The 19,332-nt window shown below is 35.0% G+C and overlaps 2 protein-coding genes across 3 annotated transcripts; both read right to left on the reverse strand.

Annotated features, from left to right (window-relative positions):
- Nucleotides 1-946: 946 nt before the first annotated feature.
- Nucleotides 947-5,192, reverse strand: LOC143637208 (uncharacterized). The gene is made up of 5 exons (XM_077104653.1): nucleotides 5,080-5,192; nucleotides 3,183-3,368; nucleotides 2,982-3,087; nucleotides 1,764-1,912; nucleotides 947-1,190 (listed from the first exon to the last, which is right to left on the reverse strand). Exons 2-5 carry the CDS (start codon nucleotides 3,321-3,323, stop codon nucleotides 1,095-1,097), a joined length of 492 nt encoding a protein of 163 aa, XP_076960768.1. The 5' UTR covers nucleotides 3,324-3,368; nucleotides 5,080-5,192; the 3' UTR covers nucleotides 947-1,094.
- A 7,160-nt stretch (nucleotides 5,193-12,352) lies between these two features.
- Nucleotides 12,353-15,259, reverse strand: LOC143637209 (putative protein phosphatase 2C 38). Of its 2 annotated transcripts, XM_077104655.1 has the most exons (5): nucleotides 15,052-15,259; nucleotides 14,293-14,541; nucleotides 13,820-14,187; nucleotides 13,427-13,663; nucleotides 12,353-12,677 (listed from the first exon to the last, which is right to left on the reverse strand). In XM_077104655.1, exons 1-5 carry the CDS (start codon nucleotides 15,125-15,127, stop codon nucleotides 12,477-12,479), a joined length of 1,131 nt encoding a protein of 376 aa, XP_076960770.1. In that variant the 5' UTR covers nucleotides 15,128-15,259; the 3' UTR covers nucleotides 12,353-12,476. The 2 variants fall into 2 exon arrangements, with proteins under 2 accessions (XP_076960770.1, XP_076960769.1); XM_077104654.1 differs by lacking the exon at nucleotides 15,052-15,259 and having other exon boundaries at nucleotides 14,293-14,977.
- Between the last annotated feature and the right edge of the window lie 4,073 nt (nucleotides 15,260-19,332).

The raw sequence follows: 19,332 nt of genomic DNA on the forward strand, positions 1-19,332 counted from the left end.
ATTGGTTTCGTAAGTATGGTAATAACAATGGTAGAGGATATCACTAGAATTTGTCATTTTTTTATATATGAAAGTATTTTTTTTTATTGAGAAAAACAAGATTCAGCCCCTTTATTGTTTATTGTAGTTGGAAGAGATGGGACCATGTAATAATTCTCTAACTAAAAAGTTTTGATTCCACCATCGTTATTAAAGGGTGCCAGGGTTCTTATGGTTAATAAAATAGAAGTTTTTTACTCTCTAAACTATTCAAATATACAAACAATATCTAAAGAAATTTTTATACAACAAAAATGAAAATTCCTAGGTTTCCTAAAATTAGTTCAATATATTCTTGAAGTGGTTGGTTCTTTTATCAGTTCACCACTTCCTAGTATATTACAGCCTTACATGGTTATGACATGTCCCGTTAATATTTGAACTCAGCCGGTTCGTTTGTCTATCAAATGGCAGCTTCGACACTCCACCCTGTCAATTGATCGCCCGGGCTGAAAACCAGTTGCCCAGGCAGACGGATTTTCTTATTTTGTAAACAAGTTAGTTCTTTTTTATCTGATCAATTAGCTCTTAAGCACTAGACTAACACAATGAAGCAGTTTAACTGATCAAAGAGGTCGTTCAGTTTTCAAAACACTGATTTCAGCATAATAGGCTGCTGTTTGTCCAGTTTATTTTGTTAAAGAGAGTAAAAATGTGCCTTTACTTTTATATTTTATTTTATAGAAACTCTATAATGTTCTGCTAATTCTCTTAAAGCCCAGACCAAACTTGTTTTCAAGATATAAATTCTTAACAAGCTTGTCAAGCTTCTTGGCCCGAGCCATACTTAGCTCGAGCTCCTTCATGAGCCTGCTAGGGTAACGTATCGAGGCTTCTTGAACCTCGTACTTATAAGTTGCTAGCATGACTATCACATAAGGGGTTTAACCTCAATTTGTACGAGGTAAAACCAAAATTTTACACGGCAAAACAAAAACAGCATTTGAATATCGATAGTATGTGATCTATGCCCGTAACAAACTACAGTTCAATTAATGTCTTAACTATAAAAACATCTCATCAGGTCAGACACAAATTGTACATGGTACATAAGATCAGTCCTGTTTGGTGCTTGAAAGTCTAGCACGGTGTTTGAGTTCTGCTCGTTTCCACTTCACGATAAGGTGGCATAAAGAAAAAAGTGTGTTCACCTGCAAACAAAAAGTGTGTTGTTAACTAAGTGTACTTTATTTGGCATGTTTGAGATAACATAACCCATATAACATAATAACATATTGACCCAATCATAAATACCCGTTGGTAGAAATTGCCGCTATCAAAGATTAAAAGTAAACGCCCTGCTTGCGGTGCGCGCATATAATGTATATATGTGTGAACCCTTGGGTGGGCAAAAGTAAAATTGCACTAATTTTGACGTTATTTTACTAATCACGTGAAAATAACGTTAAAAGTGGCGGAAGGTTAATCAGGCATCATGTGGTGGCGTTGATAGCTGAAAGACAAGGGCACATGCACCAATCAGCCGGTGTCCCGATGATTGAGTGTTATGTGCCTTATGTCCAAGGCTTGATGCAAAACTACTATCGAGCCGGGGGTCTCACCGGAAGCAGCCTCTCTATCCCTATGGGATAGAGGTAAGGCTGTCTACATCTTACCCTCCTCAGACCCTACCATAGCATTGCTATTGGTGGGATATACTGAGTACGATGATGATGATGATGATGAAAGATTAAAAGTAAAGGAAATGAAAATAAAACACTGACCAGAATTATGGTTGCAAAAACAAGAAGAGGACCGGACCAGAGCACTGAGAGGAAGACTCCATGGCGGTCAAAATAATTTTGACCCGCAAAGCTTTTCCAGTTATTACTCAACACAGTGTTTAGCCTTTCAGCAAGATACACACCAGCCACTGCACCAATTTAATCAGACAATACAATCAATTCAATATAACCATCATTGATGTTTAGATATGAAGTCAAAGGTTATTCTAATTGTCATTCAAATTTACACAAACTAAAAATTGTTAAAGCTGTTTGCTTGGTTCTATAAATTATGCCAAAAATAAAATAAAATTACTCGAGACATATCAAGTTAGTTGAAACTTGAAACTTTAAGCTAAAAGCCTAAGAGTCACCTATTTGTCAGCATTACAAATGTTGATGGCGTTGTCAAGACTGAAGGGTAGTATAGACATTTGACCAAAAACAATTTCCTCAACTTGTAATATATCAGATACCAACTCACACTCTCTAGATGAATAAGCATCGTTTGAATCAGAATAGGGAAAGCATATGATGTTACTAGAGGTAATCATTTCAACCCATTTACTTAAAAAGGGTTTATTTGGATTTAGGTTTCATCTAATGACGGGTCATATTGGTTGGTGATATTAAATAAAAAGCTAAAACAGAACTGGTCAAAAGTCTCCCAAAGAACTAACTAGATTATTGTTCAAATAATGGATATTGTTAGTAAACAAACCGAATGAACATGAACGAGGCATGTTCGTGCTCGTTTGTTTAACTTTAACTTAACAAATGATCGAACAAAAACAGTTAACGAACGTGGTTTTCTTGTTAATGTTGATTCATTAAGAAAATGAAGGTGTTCATGTTCGTTTATGTTTGTTCACTAATAGTATAAACGAACGGTTCACAAACACAAACGAACAAATGTAAGTGAACATAGATGAACGAATCGAACCTAACATAACTGAACAAACACCAATTAAAAGTAAACGTGTATATCAAATTATCAATCCGTCGGGCCTAAAAGTTTAACAGAACTAGATTAAATTGCAATGGGTGATATTTTAATTTAATAAACCACACCAAATTGTAATGTACCCAGCAATTTAAATGAATACATAAATGATCAAACTTAAACAAATGTAAACTAGCAAACATAACAAACGTAAATGAACATAAACTAACATTCATGATCGAGACATCAGTTAATTCAAGAGATGATAAACTTACATGATAGAAGAAACAGGTACATCTGAAAGTTGATATTCTTTCTCGAGGTGAAAATTATTATTAGCACTATAAAGTGAAACGCCACTAAGCCCATTAACCAAGGTTCCTGAAAAATAATTTTCAAAACTTACAATCAGCTTTCGAAGATAGATTAAACAAATCGTTATCTTTAATCTTGAAATTTTATTGGTACTTAGTGACCTTCCAATCAATGGCATGAAAGAAGCCAATGAAGTTATCCATAGCTGGTTGCATTCCAACTCGAAGCTCAGAAAAAATTTTCTCAACAATTTCTTGCATCTGATCCAAATGGTCATTCATTGCAGTCTTAAGTTCATCCATGATTCAGTTTTCTCTCAAGTCACTGCACCAGATCTTGAATGTTTGCTGCGATAACGATAACATAGCATCAGCAATCAAAACAACTTTTACCGATTCAGATTGATGGAAGATATAAATAACAACAAATTTATGTAAATACAAACTTCCTTAATCAAAAGTAACTTTGGCTAATTCATAAATTTAAAGGTAATCCACATAAAATGAAATGCAGGCCTCCTTTAGCACATATGGAATATATAAATAACATACGTTCCGTTTCAATTTTGACTCTATATGTTGTATCTAGGGTTGTAAACGGACCGAACTGTTCGGTGGGAAGTTCGTTTAATAAATGAACAAACAGGAACAAGGAATTCCGTTCGACTAACTAAATGCACGAACACGAACAAAGGTCATGTTCGTTCAACTGTGTTTATGAATGTTCGATAATGTATTCGTTTACGTTAGTTCATTAAAGGTTTTTAATGTTATTTTTTATTTTTTTTAATTATTTTTCTAATCTTATCTTATAGATTTAAGCAATTTTATTAACTATAAAACAAAAATACATGAGTATTATGTAAAGTTAGCATGTGAATATGAACGTTAGAAAAAACACCAACACAAGCTTGGCAGTCGGATCGAACCGTTGACACTGACCATTTTCGGTTAGCCAAATTAAATAAAACCTTTTCGTTCATTTGTGTTTATGATTCATTTCCTTAATGAACAAACACAAACATATAATTTCATTCGATTAGCTGCTCTGTGAACCGTTCGCTTAAAGTTTAACGGGCAAACATGAACAACTCCTCGTTCGGTTTGTTTCATTTATAGCCCTAATAATATCAGAATAGACATTCCAGAGATCGAAAACCTAAAAAACTTAGAAGCTATTTATACCTTCAATTACACAGCACAAGCAACAAAACTCTTAACAGAACTCCAATTAACATATAAATATCAATTTATATGTAAAACTAACATATCAATATTAATGTTAACAAAAAACACCAACACACATACTCGGTGCCCGGATCAAACTGTCAACATTGACCGTTCTTAGACAAATCAAATAAAAAACTGTTTGTGTTCACGAACCGTTAATCTTCTTAATGAACGAATACGAACAAGAAATTCGTTCTGTTAGGTGTCCGTGAACCTTTCACGTGAACATGAACAAGTCCTTGTTCGGTTTAGTTCATTTACAGCCCTAATTATATCAGAACAGACATTTCAGAGATCAAAAACCTAAAATATTAGAAGCAATACAAAACTTCAATTACACAGTACAAGCAATTAAACTCTTAACAGAAGTCAAATTAACATATAAATATCAACTTATATGTAAAATAGCATATCAATATTAATGTTAGCATAAAAACCAACACAAACTCGGACCAGGCCATCGGCACTGACCGGTCTCGATTAGCCCAATCAAATAAAACTTTTGTTTGTGTTCATAACAAGAAATTTAATTCTGTTAGATGTTGGTGAACCGTTGGCGTGTCTGACAAAAGCTTGTCGGACGAACATGAACAAGACCTTGTTCGATTAGTCATTTCAGAGATCGAAAACCTAAAAACGGAACTATTTAAACGAAAAATTGGAGTATTAGTCAGTACAGGCAATTAAATTCTTAACATAAGTCAAATTCAGATCCGTTTAACGGATCGGAGATTACAATTACAATTACAAATCAAATTAACTCAATCACATATCAGATTGTTGGAATCTAAACACAATATTACTAAGAAGAGAGTAAGTGATTGATTACAGTGTACAGATGCACGAGATCGCCGATGTGCAGTGATTTCAAAGCTACCTCCACCTTGTTCTAGAAACTAGAGACTTAAATAGGGGTTTTATCACTTGTAATTTATAAAGAGCCCGGTCCTAGTTTTAAGTTTTTTTTATCTTTTTTAAGTTTGGGTTTTTCTCGTTTATTGTTTATTAGTTGATTTATATAACAAGTTTAGAAGAGTTAAACCATAGATATACACCAGGTTTGTTAAGACTTAACGAACCTAAACGATCTTCTCGTAGGTCGGGATTGATAAGTCAATAACTAAACGAGTTTTTATTTGAGGCTGGGTTGGATATGAGTAAGGATTGGCTTGTTTCGAGTCTTTTTATTAATCTAATCTTGAGAACTGTTCGGCTCGTTTGCATCCTTGTTTGTTACACCGTACGGTTGTATAAACTTTTTTTTTCTAATCATATGAGTCGTATGGTGTTATACAACCAGGATGGTAAGACGAGAAAGGTCATGCAACTCGTATGGCTTTGTGGTCATATATATAATTTATTTGTTAATCAATAAATCATGAGTGTAATGTTCGACCCTCATAAAACCTGTATGACTTTTTCATCATATCATTATCATATGACTCATATGACTACTAAAATGATCATTGTGACTACTTCATGTTATACATATCATACAGGGCCGCCCCATAGGGGTGGCGGGGTGGTCGACGGCCACGGGCCTGACATCCCGTTATGCCCGAATTATTTTTAAAAAAAGTTATATTTATTTTTATTAAAAACAATTGTATATTTAATGTTTAAACTTAATTACATAACCACTAGCTTTGTCTAGTGGCAAAAGGGTATTACTTCTAACAAAAAGATTATGAGTTCTAGTCTCATTTGAAACATATTTAATCCTATATTTATACAAAAGCTTTTTACATAACCCAAATTGTAACCAAGTAAACACATAAAAATTTAAACCAACAAAACACTCATTTTTATTTAAGGCCTAAAAAAAAATTTCGCATTCGCCCCAAAATTTTTTTTTCTTTCTCGGAGCCGGCCCTCATATCATATGACTATCAATATGACCATTTTTCGCCTTATCATCTAACATTTATGATTATACAGTTTGTGTGCCGGACTGCCGGTGTATGAATAACATATTGTGTTTGTTTATCGATGGCACTCCATGATATGCATATTGTTGGAAGTTTTTTGAAGTGTGTGAATGAAGTCTCAATTAAAACCCGAGCCCGCGTGAGACAATTTTGGAATTCGGTTTTGAAATTCAAAATATGTTGCCTTGTCAAGATAATTAATAATCATTATGATAATGATTATTGTTTTTGGTTTTCAATTATGTGACCATTATTTATTTGAATATTATTATTCTTTAATTGTCATCAATTAGAATTGATTATGTTTAATGGCCATTATTTGAATATTATTATTATTTAATTGTCATCAATTGGAAATTGATGATGGTTATAATTCCTTGGTTATAAAACCATGACGAGTGCATCATTTTGACTACACCGAAAATACACCAACATACACACTTCTTCTTCTTCCTTTTTCTACAACAACATTGTTACGGTTTTCGTTTCGGGCAAGTGATCAAGTCCGGCAGTACTACGCTTTTGCTTCGAAACGGAGTACCCTGGGAACAGACCGCGAATCTGTTTAAGGGAATTGTGTCAAACACAAGCCCGGTTCACCGTTTCTTGATTATTTCTTTTCTTATTTTTGGATTCTATGCTTATTATTAATACAAGATTTCCAACAAACTTAAACAGAGTTCGTGAGATTGTTGCTACAATCTTAAAACCTTATTTATAAGGATTTTGGGTTCACGAAATGGTTTGAAATAAAAATATTTAGATATTATAATCTTATAAATATTTTCTTTTGAGAAATTATGTGCGTAGTACAACTTGGTGTGTTTGGATTTTAGAGATCATGATGCAATCTTAATCCTATACAATGTTACAAAATGTAATATTTGATCAACCGTTTGGTTTTAGAAAACGTTTTGTGTAATCGTTTGTGTTCTAACGATAGTGTTAGAACTGATCTTGTAAAACCGTAGGGATTTTATTAGTTTTGTTTGACGATTTTTGCAATCGTTTGTGTCTATCAATTGTATTAGAACTGGTTTTGAGTAAACCATTAGTTTCTTGTAAACGTTAAATATCTAACATGCGTGTAAGATACGATTTATTTATAACGTTTTGTGTAAACGTTAATTTTCTAATGGATGTGTTAGAAAAATTCAAGCTTTGCTACTTAAGTGTAGTAATTGTAACAAGTTGATGTTATTTGAACATATTTGTTCAAGAGTATGGTTTCAAAAGTGAAACGAGGATATGAGGATATGTGTGCATGGATTTCTATTTGAGAGAATACTTGTATACATAATATAAAACGATATCACTGAGATGAGTCATGTCGGATGACGAAAGTGTTGAAGATAATAACACTTGGAGATTTGATGTGTAAATGTCGTCAAAATAATTTCGTATAATAAACAACTTGTGAGTTGTTGCGAAGATTAAAGTCTAAGATGAAACATCAAATATATAATCACATCATGAGATGGTAATAGAATAACGAGGTGAATATACTAAGATGAAATTAAAAAAAAAGTGATGTGTAATTTCTTGGAAACTCATTGAGTGTGAATTGTAACATATGATTTAATATATGTTAATGACAAATTCACTAAGTGTGAATTGTAACATATATGACGTATTAACTCTTTAGAAATTCACTAAGTGTGAATTGTAACTTATGAATAAATATATGTTAATGACGTATTAACTCCTTGGAAATTCACTAAGTGTGGATTGTAACATATGAATTAATATATGTTAATGACGTATTAACTCCTTGGAAATTCACTAAGTGTGGACTGTAACATATGAATTAATATATGTTAATGACGTATTAACTCCTTGGAAATTCACTAAGTGTGAATTGTAACATATAAATTAGTATATGGTAATGAGATATTTAAATCCTTGGATATTCATCATTGAAGATTCGCCGAACCCCTCGAGATGATTCACACCGATGTGTGTAATCTAAAAGCAATTCCTACTCGTACGTGGTTGGAACAAGTACTTCATCACGTTCATTGATGATAGAACAAGGTATTGTTATGTTTACTTACTTAAGAGTAAGGACGAGGCTATTGATAAGTTTATCTTATTTAAAGCCGAAGTTGATAATCAACTAAATCGAAAAATCAAAAGAGTAAGGAGTGACCAAGGAGGTGAATATGTTTCACATTTTATTAACTTGTGTGAAAAAGAAGGAATCATACATGAAGTCACGCCTCCTTACTCCCCTCAATCAAATGGCATAGCGGAACGTAAGAACCGAACCTTGAAAGAAATGTTGAATGCCATGATGATAAGTTCTGGGGTAAGCCCGTACATGTGGGGGAAGCAATCTTATCGGCTAATTATGTTTTAAACATGATACCGAATAAGAAGAAAGATCTAACTCCATATGAGTTATGGACGAGAATTAAACTACCATATAAATACTTGCAAATGTGGGGGGTGCCTAGCCAAGGTAGTGGTGACTACACCAAAACGCCTACTAATAGGACCCAAAACCGTGGATTGTGTGTTTATAGGATATACCCTTCCCAGTGGTGCATATCGATTTCTTGTGCATAATTCCAAGAATCCGGAATAAACAATGGCACCATAATAGAAGCAAAGGATGCATCATGGTTTGAATATAAGTTCCCATGTTTGGATAAAGGAAAACCTAGCTATTCTAGACCGGTTGAGGAAAGTATTCAAAACGAGAGTACTGGAGATGAACCTCGGGAACAATCTGAGACAGAGGAGGTTGAAATCATAAAAAGTAAACGGCAAAGGACTGAAAAATCCTTCGGCCCTGATTTCCTTACCTACATGGTAGAAGAGTAACCTCAAACGTATCAAGAAGCGGTGAATTCCGCTGAAGGACCTCAGTGGAGGGAGACCATCAAATGTGAGATAGATTCTATTTTACAAAATTATACTTGGGAACTAGTGGATCTTCCTCAAGGGTGTAAACCACTAGGATATCGATGGATCTTCAAGAAGAAGATGAAACCTGATGGCACCATCGATAAGTATAAGGCAAGGTTGGTGATCAAAGGATATAAACAACGAGAAGGTTTATATTACTTTGATACATATTCTCCGGTTACGCAAATAACATCTATAAGGTTGGTGCCTGCCATTGTCGCAATTAGAAACTTGGAAGTTCACCAAATGGATGTAAAAATGGCTTTCTTGAATGGAAATCTTGAGGAAGAGATTTACATGGAACAACCCAAAGGTTTCATAGCCGTTGGGCAAGAAAAGAAAGTGTGTGAACTTGTATGGATTGAAACAAGCTCCTAAACAATGACACCAAAAGTTTGATCATGTCATGCTTGTTGCTGGGTTCAAAATCAATGAATGTGACAAATGTGTATACGTGAAGGACACATCCGATGGATATGTCATTTTGTGTCTATACGTAGATGATATGCTCATTGCTGGAAGTGATGACAAAATCATAACGTCCACTAAGAACATGTTAAAAGCAAGATTTGACATGAAGGACATGGGTTTTGCGGATGTGATTTTGGGAGTTAAAATCACACGAACCCAAAATGGACTTGTTTAAGTCAATCCCATTACGTGAGCAAAATTCTTGAGAAGTTTAATGCGAATGACTCTAATGTAACTAGAACTCCCATTGACACGAGTCAACATCTAGCTAAGAATAGAGGTGAACCCGTTAACCAGTTGAAATACTCAAGAATTATTGGCAGTTTGGTGTATCTTATGAGTTGCACTAGACCCGACTTAGCATATGCTGTGAGCAAGCTAAGTAGATACACAAGCAACCCAAGTTCAAGTCATTGGAAATGTGTGATTCGGTTGCTTAGGTACCTAAGATACACTAGAGAATACGAGTTACATTATAACAAATATCCTGCAGTTGTTGAAGGACATTGTGATGCAAATTGGATATCTGACACGAATGATTCCAGAGCAAAAAGTGGGTATGTATTCACACATGGAGGTGCTGCTATATCGTGGAAATCGTCTAAACAAACGGTTATAGCTAGATCCACGATGGAATCAGAATTCATCACCCTAGATAAAGCGGGCGAAGAGGCAGAATGGTTACGTCAATTTGTTGAGGATATACCAAGATGGCCTAAGCCGAAATCGGCCATCTGTATACATTGTGATAGCCAATCGGCAATTGGCAGAGCTCATAACACAATGTATAATGGTAAGAATAGACATATTAGACGTAGACATAATACGGTACGACAACTAATATCTACTGGAATTATTACTGTTGACTACGTGAAGTTAAAGGATAATATTGCGGATCCGCTAACAAAAGGCCTAAGTAGAGAGTTAGTTCAGAAGTCGTCCATGGGAATGGGACTGAAGCCCTTGAAAAATTAAAGTTCATGCGAAGGAAACCTAACTTAACAGACTGGAGATCCCAAGAGTTGAGTTCAATAGGAAAACCTACTTGTATGAATTAGTGTTGTCACTGTGGGGGGGGGGGGGGGGATAACCCTACAATTTTAAGAGGGAGTTTACCACGTGGCAAGGTAACCTTCCTAGTCCATTCATAAAAGTGACAAGTGTGAGGCTAAGCATATGGCTTTTAGTGATTGGACCAAGGTAGTCATACATGGTGAATCACCTATGTGAGAGAGAAGTGGGGTCGCTTCGAAGGGTGTTGTTGAGCACAATACTTAATAGCTCTTGTAGAACCAGGCGTATGTTCATGACCATAACGAACATGACTATGAGGACTTGACTTTGTTAGGGAGAGTCTTGTGTGAAATATATTGTCGTCTACACAAACGGCAGACGAGTTCAAAGACATCACCGTCTACTCAGAGCCAGTGGGCTAAGTATGTTTCATAAGCAAAGGTTCAAAGGATAACACCTACCTATTGTATGCAAGATTCAACTGCTGAAATCTAATCGAAATAATGTTGTTTCGACCTCCATTCATGTGGGGGATTGTTGGAAGTTTTTTAAAGTGTGTGAATGAAGTCTCAATTAAAACCCGAGTCCGCGTGAGACAATTTTTGAATTCGGTTTTGAAATTCAAAATATGTTGCCTTGTCAAGATAATTAATAATCATTATGATAATGATTATTGTTTTTGGTTTTCAATTATGCACTAATGACCATTATTTATTTGAATATTATTATTATTTAATGGTCATCAATTAAAATTGATTATGTTTAATGGTCATTATTTGAATATTATTATTCTTTAATTGTCATCATTTGGAAATTGATGATGGTTATGATTCCTTGGTTATAAAACCATGGTGAGTGCATCATTTTGACTACACCGAAAATACACCAACATACACACTTCTTCTTCTTCCTTTTTCTACAACAACATTGTTACGGTTTTCGTTTCGGGCAATTGATCAAGTCCGCCAGTACTACACTTCTGCTTCGAACCGGAGTACCCTGGGAACAGACCGCGAATCTGTTTAAGGAAATTGTGTCAAACACAAGTCCGGTTCACCGTTTCTTGATTATTTCTTTTCTTATTTTTGGATTCTATGCTTATTATTAATACAAGATTTCCAACACATATTTTGATTTTACATTTAATTTAGGGAAAACCAATAGAGACTTGTGTAATACTTGCATTGATAAAAGTATTGTCACTTAAAAAATCACAGAAAAAAGGACTTTTGTATCTCTAACTTTCATGTCGTTTAAAAAATAAAATAAATAGAGCATTGTAGTTGGGATAAAAATCAATTGAAAGTTATAATTGACACTACGATTATTGTTAATATACAATACTATAAACTCGTTGGACGTGATAACATGACACGGTAAACATTTTATTGTGACAAAGCCGAAAGTTTAATTTCAACAATGTTTGATAACACTCCGTCCACCCAAACAATGTGATCTGTATTTAAATTTCATAACTTGCCTTGTTATCAGTTAGGACTCGTTTTGGCAATTGTGGACTAAAGCTTCAACAAGTAAAAAATCCATAGTAGATGATGTGAGCTAGAGCCACGAGAAATACACTATGATGGGTAAGTCGGGTGAATCTTAACATGTACGTTTATGCGTAAAATGTAGTTGCCAATTTGAATAGTTAAACTCAAACAAGACTCAATTAACTCATTCAGATAAGCAAGTTAAATAGATTAACTAGTAAAAACTTGAAAACTTAAATATTTTGACACGCATAATAAAATTAATTATAACTAAATATAATAACTTTTACATATATCAACACTTGCAAAAAGTGTCAATTAAAATCAAATGGTTTCAACTCCCATATAAAACAGAGTTGAAGAACACAATAACCATTGCATATAGTGTTCAATATTACATGCATAATTTCCTAGCTGCCTGCACCTCCTTTAATAGAGAAACTTGAACTAATATTCATCAAACAACGATCGAGATAGACAACCACAACCGTAATATCATCATGAAAATGTCTCCTCACCCCTCTTTCGATTTTCATCAAATCCGAATATCTCATTTCACGTTTCCTTGCAGCTACTTGAAGTGCCGCTTTCACTAGTCTTTTAGCAATCCCCTGCAAACACAAAGAAAACGGATTAGAGTTGGTTCTAAATGGGCACGTGTTGTAAACAGGCCGATCCATGTAGCTCGTTTAGTAAACGTGGTGTGTGCATGTCGGGTTGTGAAGAAATGGGTTAACGGGCCAGCCCGTTTGAAATTAGAACTAGACTAGAAGAATAAAAAGAAAATAAGTTCAACTTATCAACCCATTTACAACCCGATCACGATCCATTCACATGAACAACCGGTTTACAACCCACCACCCCGTTTAAAACATTAAGATAAACATATTAAATGGATCAAGTGTGTTTTGGTTAAAATGGACATAATGTGTATAACTCCTAAATCATTTTATTTAAAAAGTAAATTATCACTTAAATACTATAACTTCGTAATCATATTAATCAAACTAGTTAGGTATAAAAAAAAGTGAAATTATTTAGACATTGAGTATTTTGTGTCAACTCAACCCGACATATTTAACACAAACGAAAAGATTATTCGTTTTGATCTTTATCCAACCCGCCCATTTTCCCACCTTTTGGTTTCTGGTTTGTTATTTTTCAAAAATCCCCCCTAAACATGTACAACCTTCTAAATATTTTTATTAAAAAACTAAATTATAGTTGAAATATATAACCTTATAATAATCATATTAATAAGACTAGTTATTTACCCAAAAAAAAAACGTGAAACCCATCCACCCATTTTGCCACCTTTTGGTTTTCTTATCATTACTTCTCAAAAATATTATGAACTTACATTACGTGGGTAACTGTGGACAATATTAACGGCTTCCTCATTGCTAATATGCTCCCATAACCCATCGGATGCAAATATAAGAAACTCATCTTGCGGGTTAATTTCATGTATGGTAACCGAAGGTTGGGGGCTAAGGATTTGCTTCGAAAACGGCTTTGAAACCCGAAACTTTCGTAAAAGCGGCTCTCGGTTGAACTCGGGACTCTTCAGATAGGCATCCCCTATCGATCTCGAAACCTAAAACTCGAAAATAAGTTAAATCATTTTCATAGTAAATAAATATAATTGATCATAATTTTTTTTTTGCACAAAACCCGTTATAATATAGCTCGTTTTGATCTGTTGCCCAACCCGCCCATTTTGCAACCGCTAACTAAATTCAATATACAATACCTGAATGAGGCCTTTAACACGCCAAACGTTATGTTTCTTAATTACAATATTTGGATCCTCGGGATGCAAAGAACGAAGCTCGGCTCGTATAGGTTCACGATTCACATTATGTTCTTCGGATAATTGAACCGCTAAGATTCGTCTACCACCTCTCTCCGCCCTCCCCAAAACCACCCTTGAGTCCCCGGCATTTGCAATGTATATTAGCCCGTTACAAATAACGCCCACTAGACAACACGTGCCCACCGAGGCGAGGTGTGGGCCCGAACGCCATTGGTCTCTAACAAGCGATATAAACTCGTCCTCGGTTTTTAAGAAAGATTTTCTAATAACATCCGCGGACATTTGTTCATCTTGAGATACAAAATCTAAATCAAGAAAACAAAAATAATTAACATCAAATAACTATTGCAAAACACATATATAAAAAGCATGTAATGTAACATAATATAACATGGCATGGCATAACATACTCTTAAGGTTGGAGAACAAGTTTTCGTTCACAAACCGCGACGCTTCGGGCCCACCATGACCATCATAGACCCCAACAAACGTCCCATATAGCCCGTTTATGAACTGGCCCGATTCGACTTGGCTTTGATCCTCCAACATATTGTTAGCCTGAATAGCGGCCATTGAGAAGTCTCCGCTGACGTGACGGCCTGAATCCTTGTACCGCAACAACCCATTTATTGTTGCATCTTGTACCACTCCTAGCCCTCCTTTCCCACAAGGTTTAACCATATCTAAGTAACTATGACCCGAAACGAGTTTTGCCTATATATTATCTAAAATATTCATCAATAACAAACTATATATCCAAAAGGAACGAGCACGTTATATTTAAGCCTGGAAAAACGGGTCGGTCGGGTCGGGTCAGGTCAGGCAACAAGACATTTTAATTTGTTTTAGAAAAGGTTATTTTGGTTCCGGTTAAAAATGGTTCGAACCAAAATGGGGTCGGGTTTAAGAACAAGATTTATCAAACTAAGACCATGAATCTTGCTTATGTTCTAACCCAACGACCAAGATTCTTGAAAGTTGAAACTATATAGTACCCACAAAGATTAAGCAACCTAGACAACATTAATGTCTAGAACTTCAAATGGGCCAAATGGACCAAATGGGTACGTATGGGTAAAAATTTACAAAAACAATTTAATTAATTAACTCAAAAAGACAATTTAATTCAGAGAATATGGAGATGTGTTGTTGAAGTACAGACCATGGACCAGTTATATATGTAGTGTACCTAGAATTATTAACTATTTGTCCACTTTCATGAACATAGTGAGCTGTAAAACGCATAAAATAATATTATTTTGTGATAGGGTGTGTTTATGGGTTAGATGAAAAAAACAAAGGTTTCGACAGATGATAGCTGTCGAATGGGATCTGTAAGATTATGGGAAGCTGGTGGCGTATGAGGTTTAGAGTACGGAGACAAACCGTAGACTGTGTCTACGCGTCATACATTAGCTCTTATATTAGATTTTCATTCATTATGCGTTCTTAACCATATCTAAGTAACCATATATATTTTGTTATATAAAATAGACGTGTGTATTTATAGTTTCATAATTTTCTTTTTTTTTTCTTTTTTTTTTGTTAACTCGCAAGTTTTATATAATTTACTATAAAACGATTACAATAAAGTGGCAGGCAAACGGGCAACAAGCTGCGCCGCAACCCCCTTTTGAACAGCAAAGCCAATCCTGCTAAAAACGAAGCTTTGGGACCTAGAAGCTGAAGAGGTTCCGTGTACAACGCGCTGAACCCTACTCAAAAATTTCACAGCCTCTGGAGCCAGAAAACCAAAAGTATCAAAGGCAAATGGTAGAAAGACATGTTCATAATTTAATACATTTTATTCTTAATATCAAAGCAACAAGAACTAATTTGTTATTATCACTAGGTTTGTTTTTATAATTGTTTGTTGTTATTTATTGTTTGCATTTGCTGACTTCCGATTATTAGAGTTATAAGTATTTGTTGATTTACATTTTGTTGTTATTATTAGTTTTTTTTGTTATTATAAAGCATTGCTCGTGTAGATTGGTATTGTAGTTGGTATTGTTTCCTACTTTCTCATTTTTAATAGATTGATATTGTTTTCTACGTTTTCATGTTAAGATTATTTTGTACATGAACATTTCCGTATTTATATATAAGCAATTATAAGAAAACATAAATAATCTAGTTAAATAGTCAAAAGATCAATAGTTTAAAATTACATAATGTATCTCTAATTCTCGTAACTCCATTTAACGTTCTACCTACTTACATATTTGATTCTATATCTAATAATTTTGTCACAATCTTGTTTGTAAAACCGGTCTAACCTATGAACCAATAAGGATGTTGATTTGATCATTTGATAACCGGTATGATTATATAAACATAGTGTTGTATTAGATTATTTTTCTTGAATTTGATTTCTTTCAATCTTTTTTTTTAGAAAAATATTGACGCTAAAAATCACAACCATCAAGGACAAATGGAATTAATATGAAAATTATATATGTGACTTCACACAATCACACTCATTTTAGATGGATGATGTACAACACAAGTACACAACACAACATATTCCTAGTTTATTTAATTTTAGCTATGTTACAAGTAGAGTTTTGTTCATAAAATCTAAGTTGTAACTATTTTTTTAGGTTTCCAAGTACGGTTGGATAACATCCCTTTTACCTTTTAGACCTACAAACCCATAACCTTGTGACTTTCACAACTCCCTTAATTCTTCTTCCAATGCATAAGAACCAAGAAGTTCACTAACGACCAAAAAGAGACCATTTTTTCACATATGAGTTCACATACCAAAATACAAAGAACTCACACGAGTACGACAGGTTCTATAAAAAATATACAACATCAATTCACCGATGGTCTTCACTATAATAACGACATTGAATGATACTCCCACATGTTGCATCGTGCACCAAAGGTCAAAAGACATGGGCTCGATATGGATACCTATCCATTTTGTCTCTTGGTAGAGATTATCGTCAAATATCTTATCCGTGTCTTATTGGTCTATACGATATTAAAGTCCAGTATTATAAAACGATTTTGAATTTTATAATTTATGATGCTAGACTGTATTGTTACGATGTTAAAAAAATTAAAAGGTTTTAGTTGTATAATTCTATCATGTTATGGTTATTATATATATATAGGTTTGGTATTTAAGAAACATATGCTTTTGTTTACATAGGAAAATGTTTTGAATTACTTGTTTTCTTATATTAAAAAGGTATAAAATATATAACATATACGTGTGTATGTGTTTTGTGATCATGCATTCATGCACAACATGTTATGGGCTTAGATCAGTGGCATTGGAGACCCAATGAGAGACCAAAATGCATGTTGGGTTCAGAACTTAGTCTCCTTGTCGACGTTTATGGCAGCACATTAATTTTTTTATTTTTATTTTTATTTTTCCGTGTATTCTATTATATGCATAACTTCTATGTAAATTAATTCATAAACTAATAATAAATTGTGGAAGTTGATTTGTGCAGATAATCAAGGATTTTGCATAAAAAACATCTATATGATATAATATAAGATTTTGCATAAATTGAGTTGGGAATTTCATGCCTTTTGAGCTATTTTTGATCAATTTGATCTTTTTGACATGCTTCCCTTATAATATTTATTTTAACATGCTTGACGAGTTAAAGATAAAATAGAACATTAAAAAGACTAGAATCAAAAGTAACCAAAATGGTCCATGTTAACATAAAGATGAAAATAAAGAATTCATTGATGTGTTGAAGTACTTTTTCGTTAAATTTACTTATTCCACCATTTGAATCACACTAAAAATGTCCTTAATCTTGAAGAGAATTGAGCAGTATGATATGCCTTAACTGGATGTTACAAAATATATATAACTAAATAAATAATGTGATGTGACACGAGTATTCTTGTACCCAATGGCTAGCACTCGTCACACGGGAACTTAGTTGAATAAAAAGAATAGTAGCATATGAGGATATCATTTCTTTTCCGACTGCTAAAATCACCTACTTATTGTGTGTTGTCAACTTGTCATTATTGCAAACAAGAATGATGTCAAAATGGATTAAGATTGTATATTTTTGTTACGGCTTAAAGTTGTATTAATAGTTTTTGTCAGTTGATCTTTTCGACTTGTTTCAATTAAAATGATTGAAGAGGTATGTACCCGCCTCAACACCGAGCAAGGCGGGTCAACCCACAAGATAAAGACATTATGAAGGCACAAAGCCAAAACCTATGCGCATGGCGCATACAAAACATGCTCAGGCATCATATGCCCAGGCACACATATGCTCGCGCATCACATATGCGCGCGGCGCATCAGCGCGCGGCGCATATCACATGCTCGTGCATATCACATCTGCCCAGGCACACATATGCTCGCGCATCACATATGCGCGCAGCGCATCAGCGCGCGGCGCATATCACATGCTCGTGCATATCACATCTGCGCATGAAATATCTGCGCGTGAGAATAAAGAGAAGACCTCGCGCATCCTCAGGATGGGCGCATATCACACGTGCACATAATCAACCTCGTCCTTATCCAAATCAGGATTAGGGCAACCTTGATTGTGCACGTCAGACAACCTTCCAGAAGGCATCTTTTTAAGGAGTAAGAATATGCTGATGTTGACAGCTGCCAAATGAAAGGTCGACAACTCAGCATGACACATGTGTTACCACGTGATTACAACCAACGAGAAAGCGCCAGGTGTCCCAGAGGACACGTGGCGCAGTGCGATTGGAGGAGGCCAACGAGGTTGAGCCCAATCAGTGGAAACCCTAGCATTATAAATACAGCATCAACTCCACTTTGATGACACATTCATACTCAATCATTGACAGTTACAGGCAGTGATATCACATTCAATCATATTGAATTACATTCACTCACAGTCAGTTTCATACAAACACACAGTCTCACAATCAGAGGGTATTCAGCTATTAAGCAATACTCTTGAGATTCCCTTACACACATTATTATCTTCTCCACCATATACTGATTCTCACGCCGGAGGGTTACCCCAAAGAGGACCCCTCTGTCCCTTTCTGAGGGGTAAGCAACGGCGCTGTTCATTTTGTAGGTGGAAGAACACGGATCCAGGAGAACCATCGGTGAAATAGTATAATCACACCCGAGGAAAGTAGATCTGCTACCAGTGAGTAGATCCACGTTTCTTCATTGGCGCCATCCACTGTTACATCGGCAATCAGATCTCATCAGATCTACATAAAAAAAAATCAATCACCATGGTTTCTGGCGTTCGTAACGTTGATCAAGCTCTGGAGGATATTGAACGTGAGGGTGTTAACGACGGACAGCAGGTTCTGAGGGTTCCGCGTGATTCTACGCGTACCACCAGCAACCGTCCCTTCGTCACAACCCCTCACGGCCAGACTGAAACTCCTCCAGACGATCTCATGTTACAAAATATGGCCGGCGCGAAACTGAAAGGACCAATGGGTCCAGA

The sequence above is a fragment of the Bidens hawaiensis genome, unplaced genomic scaffold (assembly GCF_021521415.1).
Source record: "Bidens hawaiensis isolate Kalapana, Puna unplaced genomic scaffold, B.hawaiensis_p1.1 tig00008152_1, whole genome shotgun sequence".
In the NCBI taxonomy this organism is placed as follows: Eukaryota; Viridiplantae; Streptophyta; class Magnoliopsida; order Asterales; family Asteraceae; genus Bidens; species Bidens hawaiensis.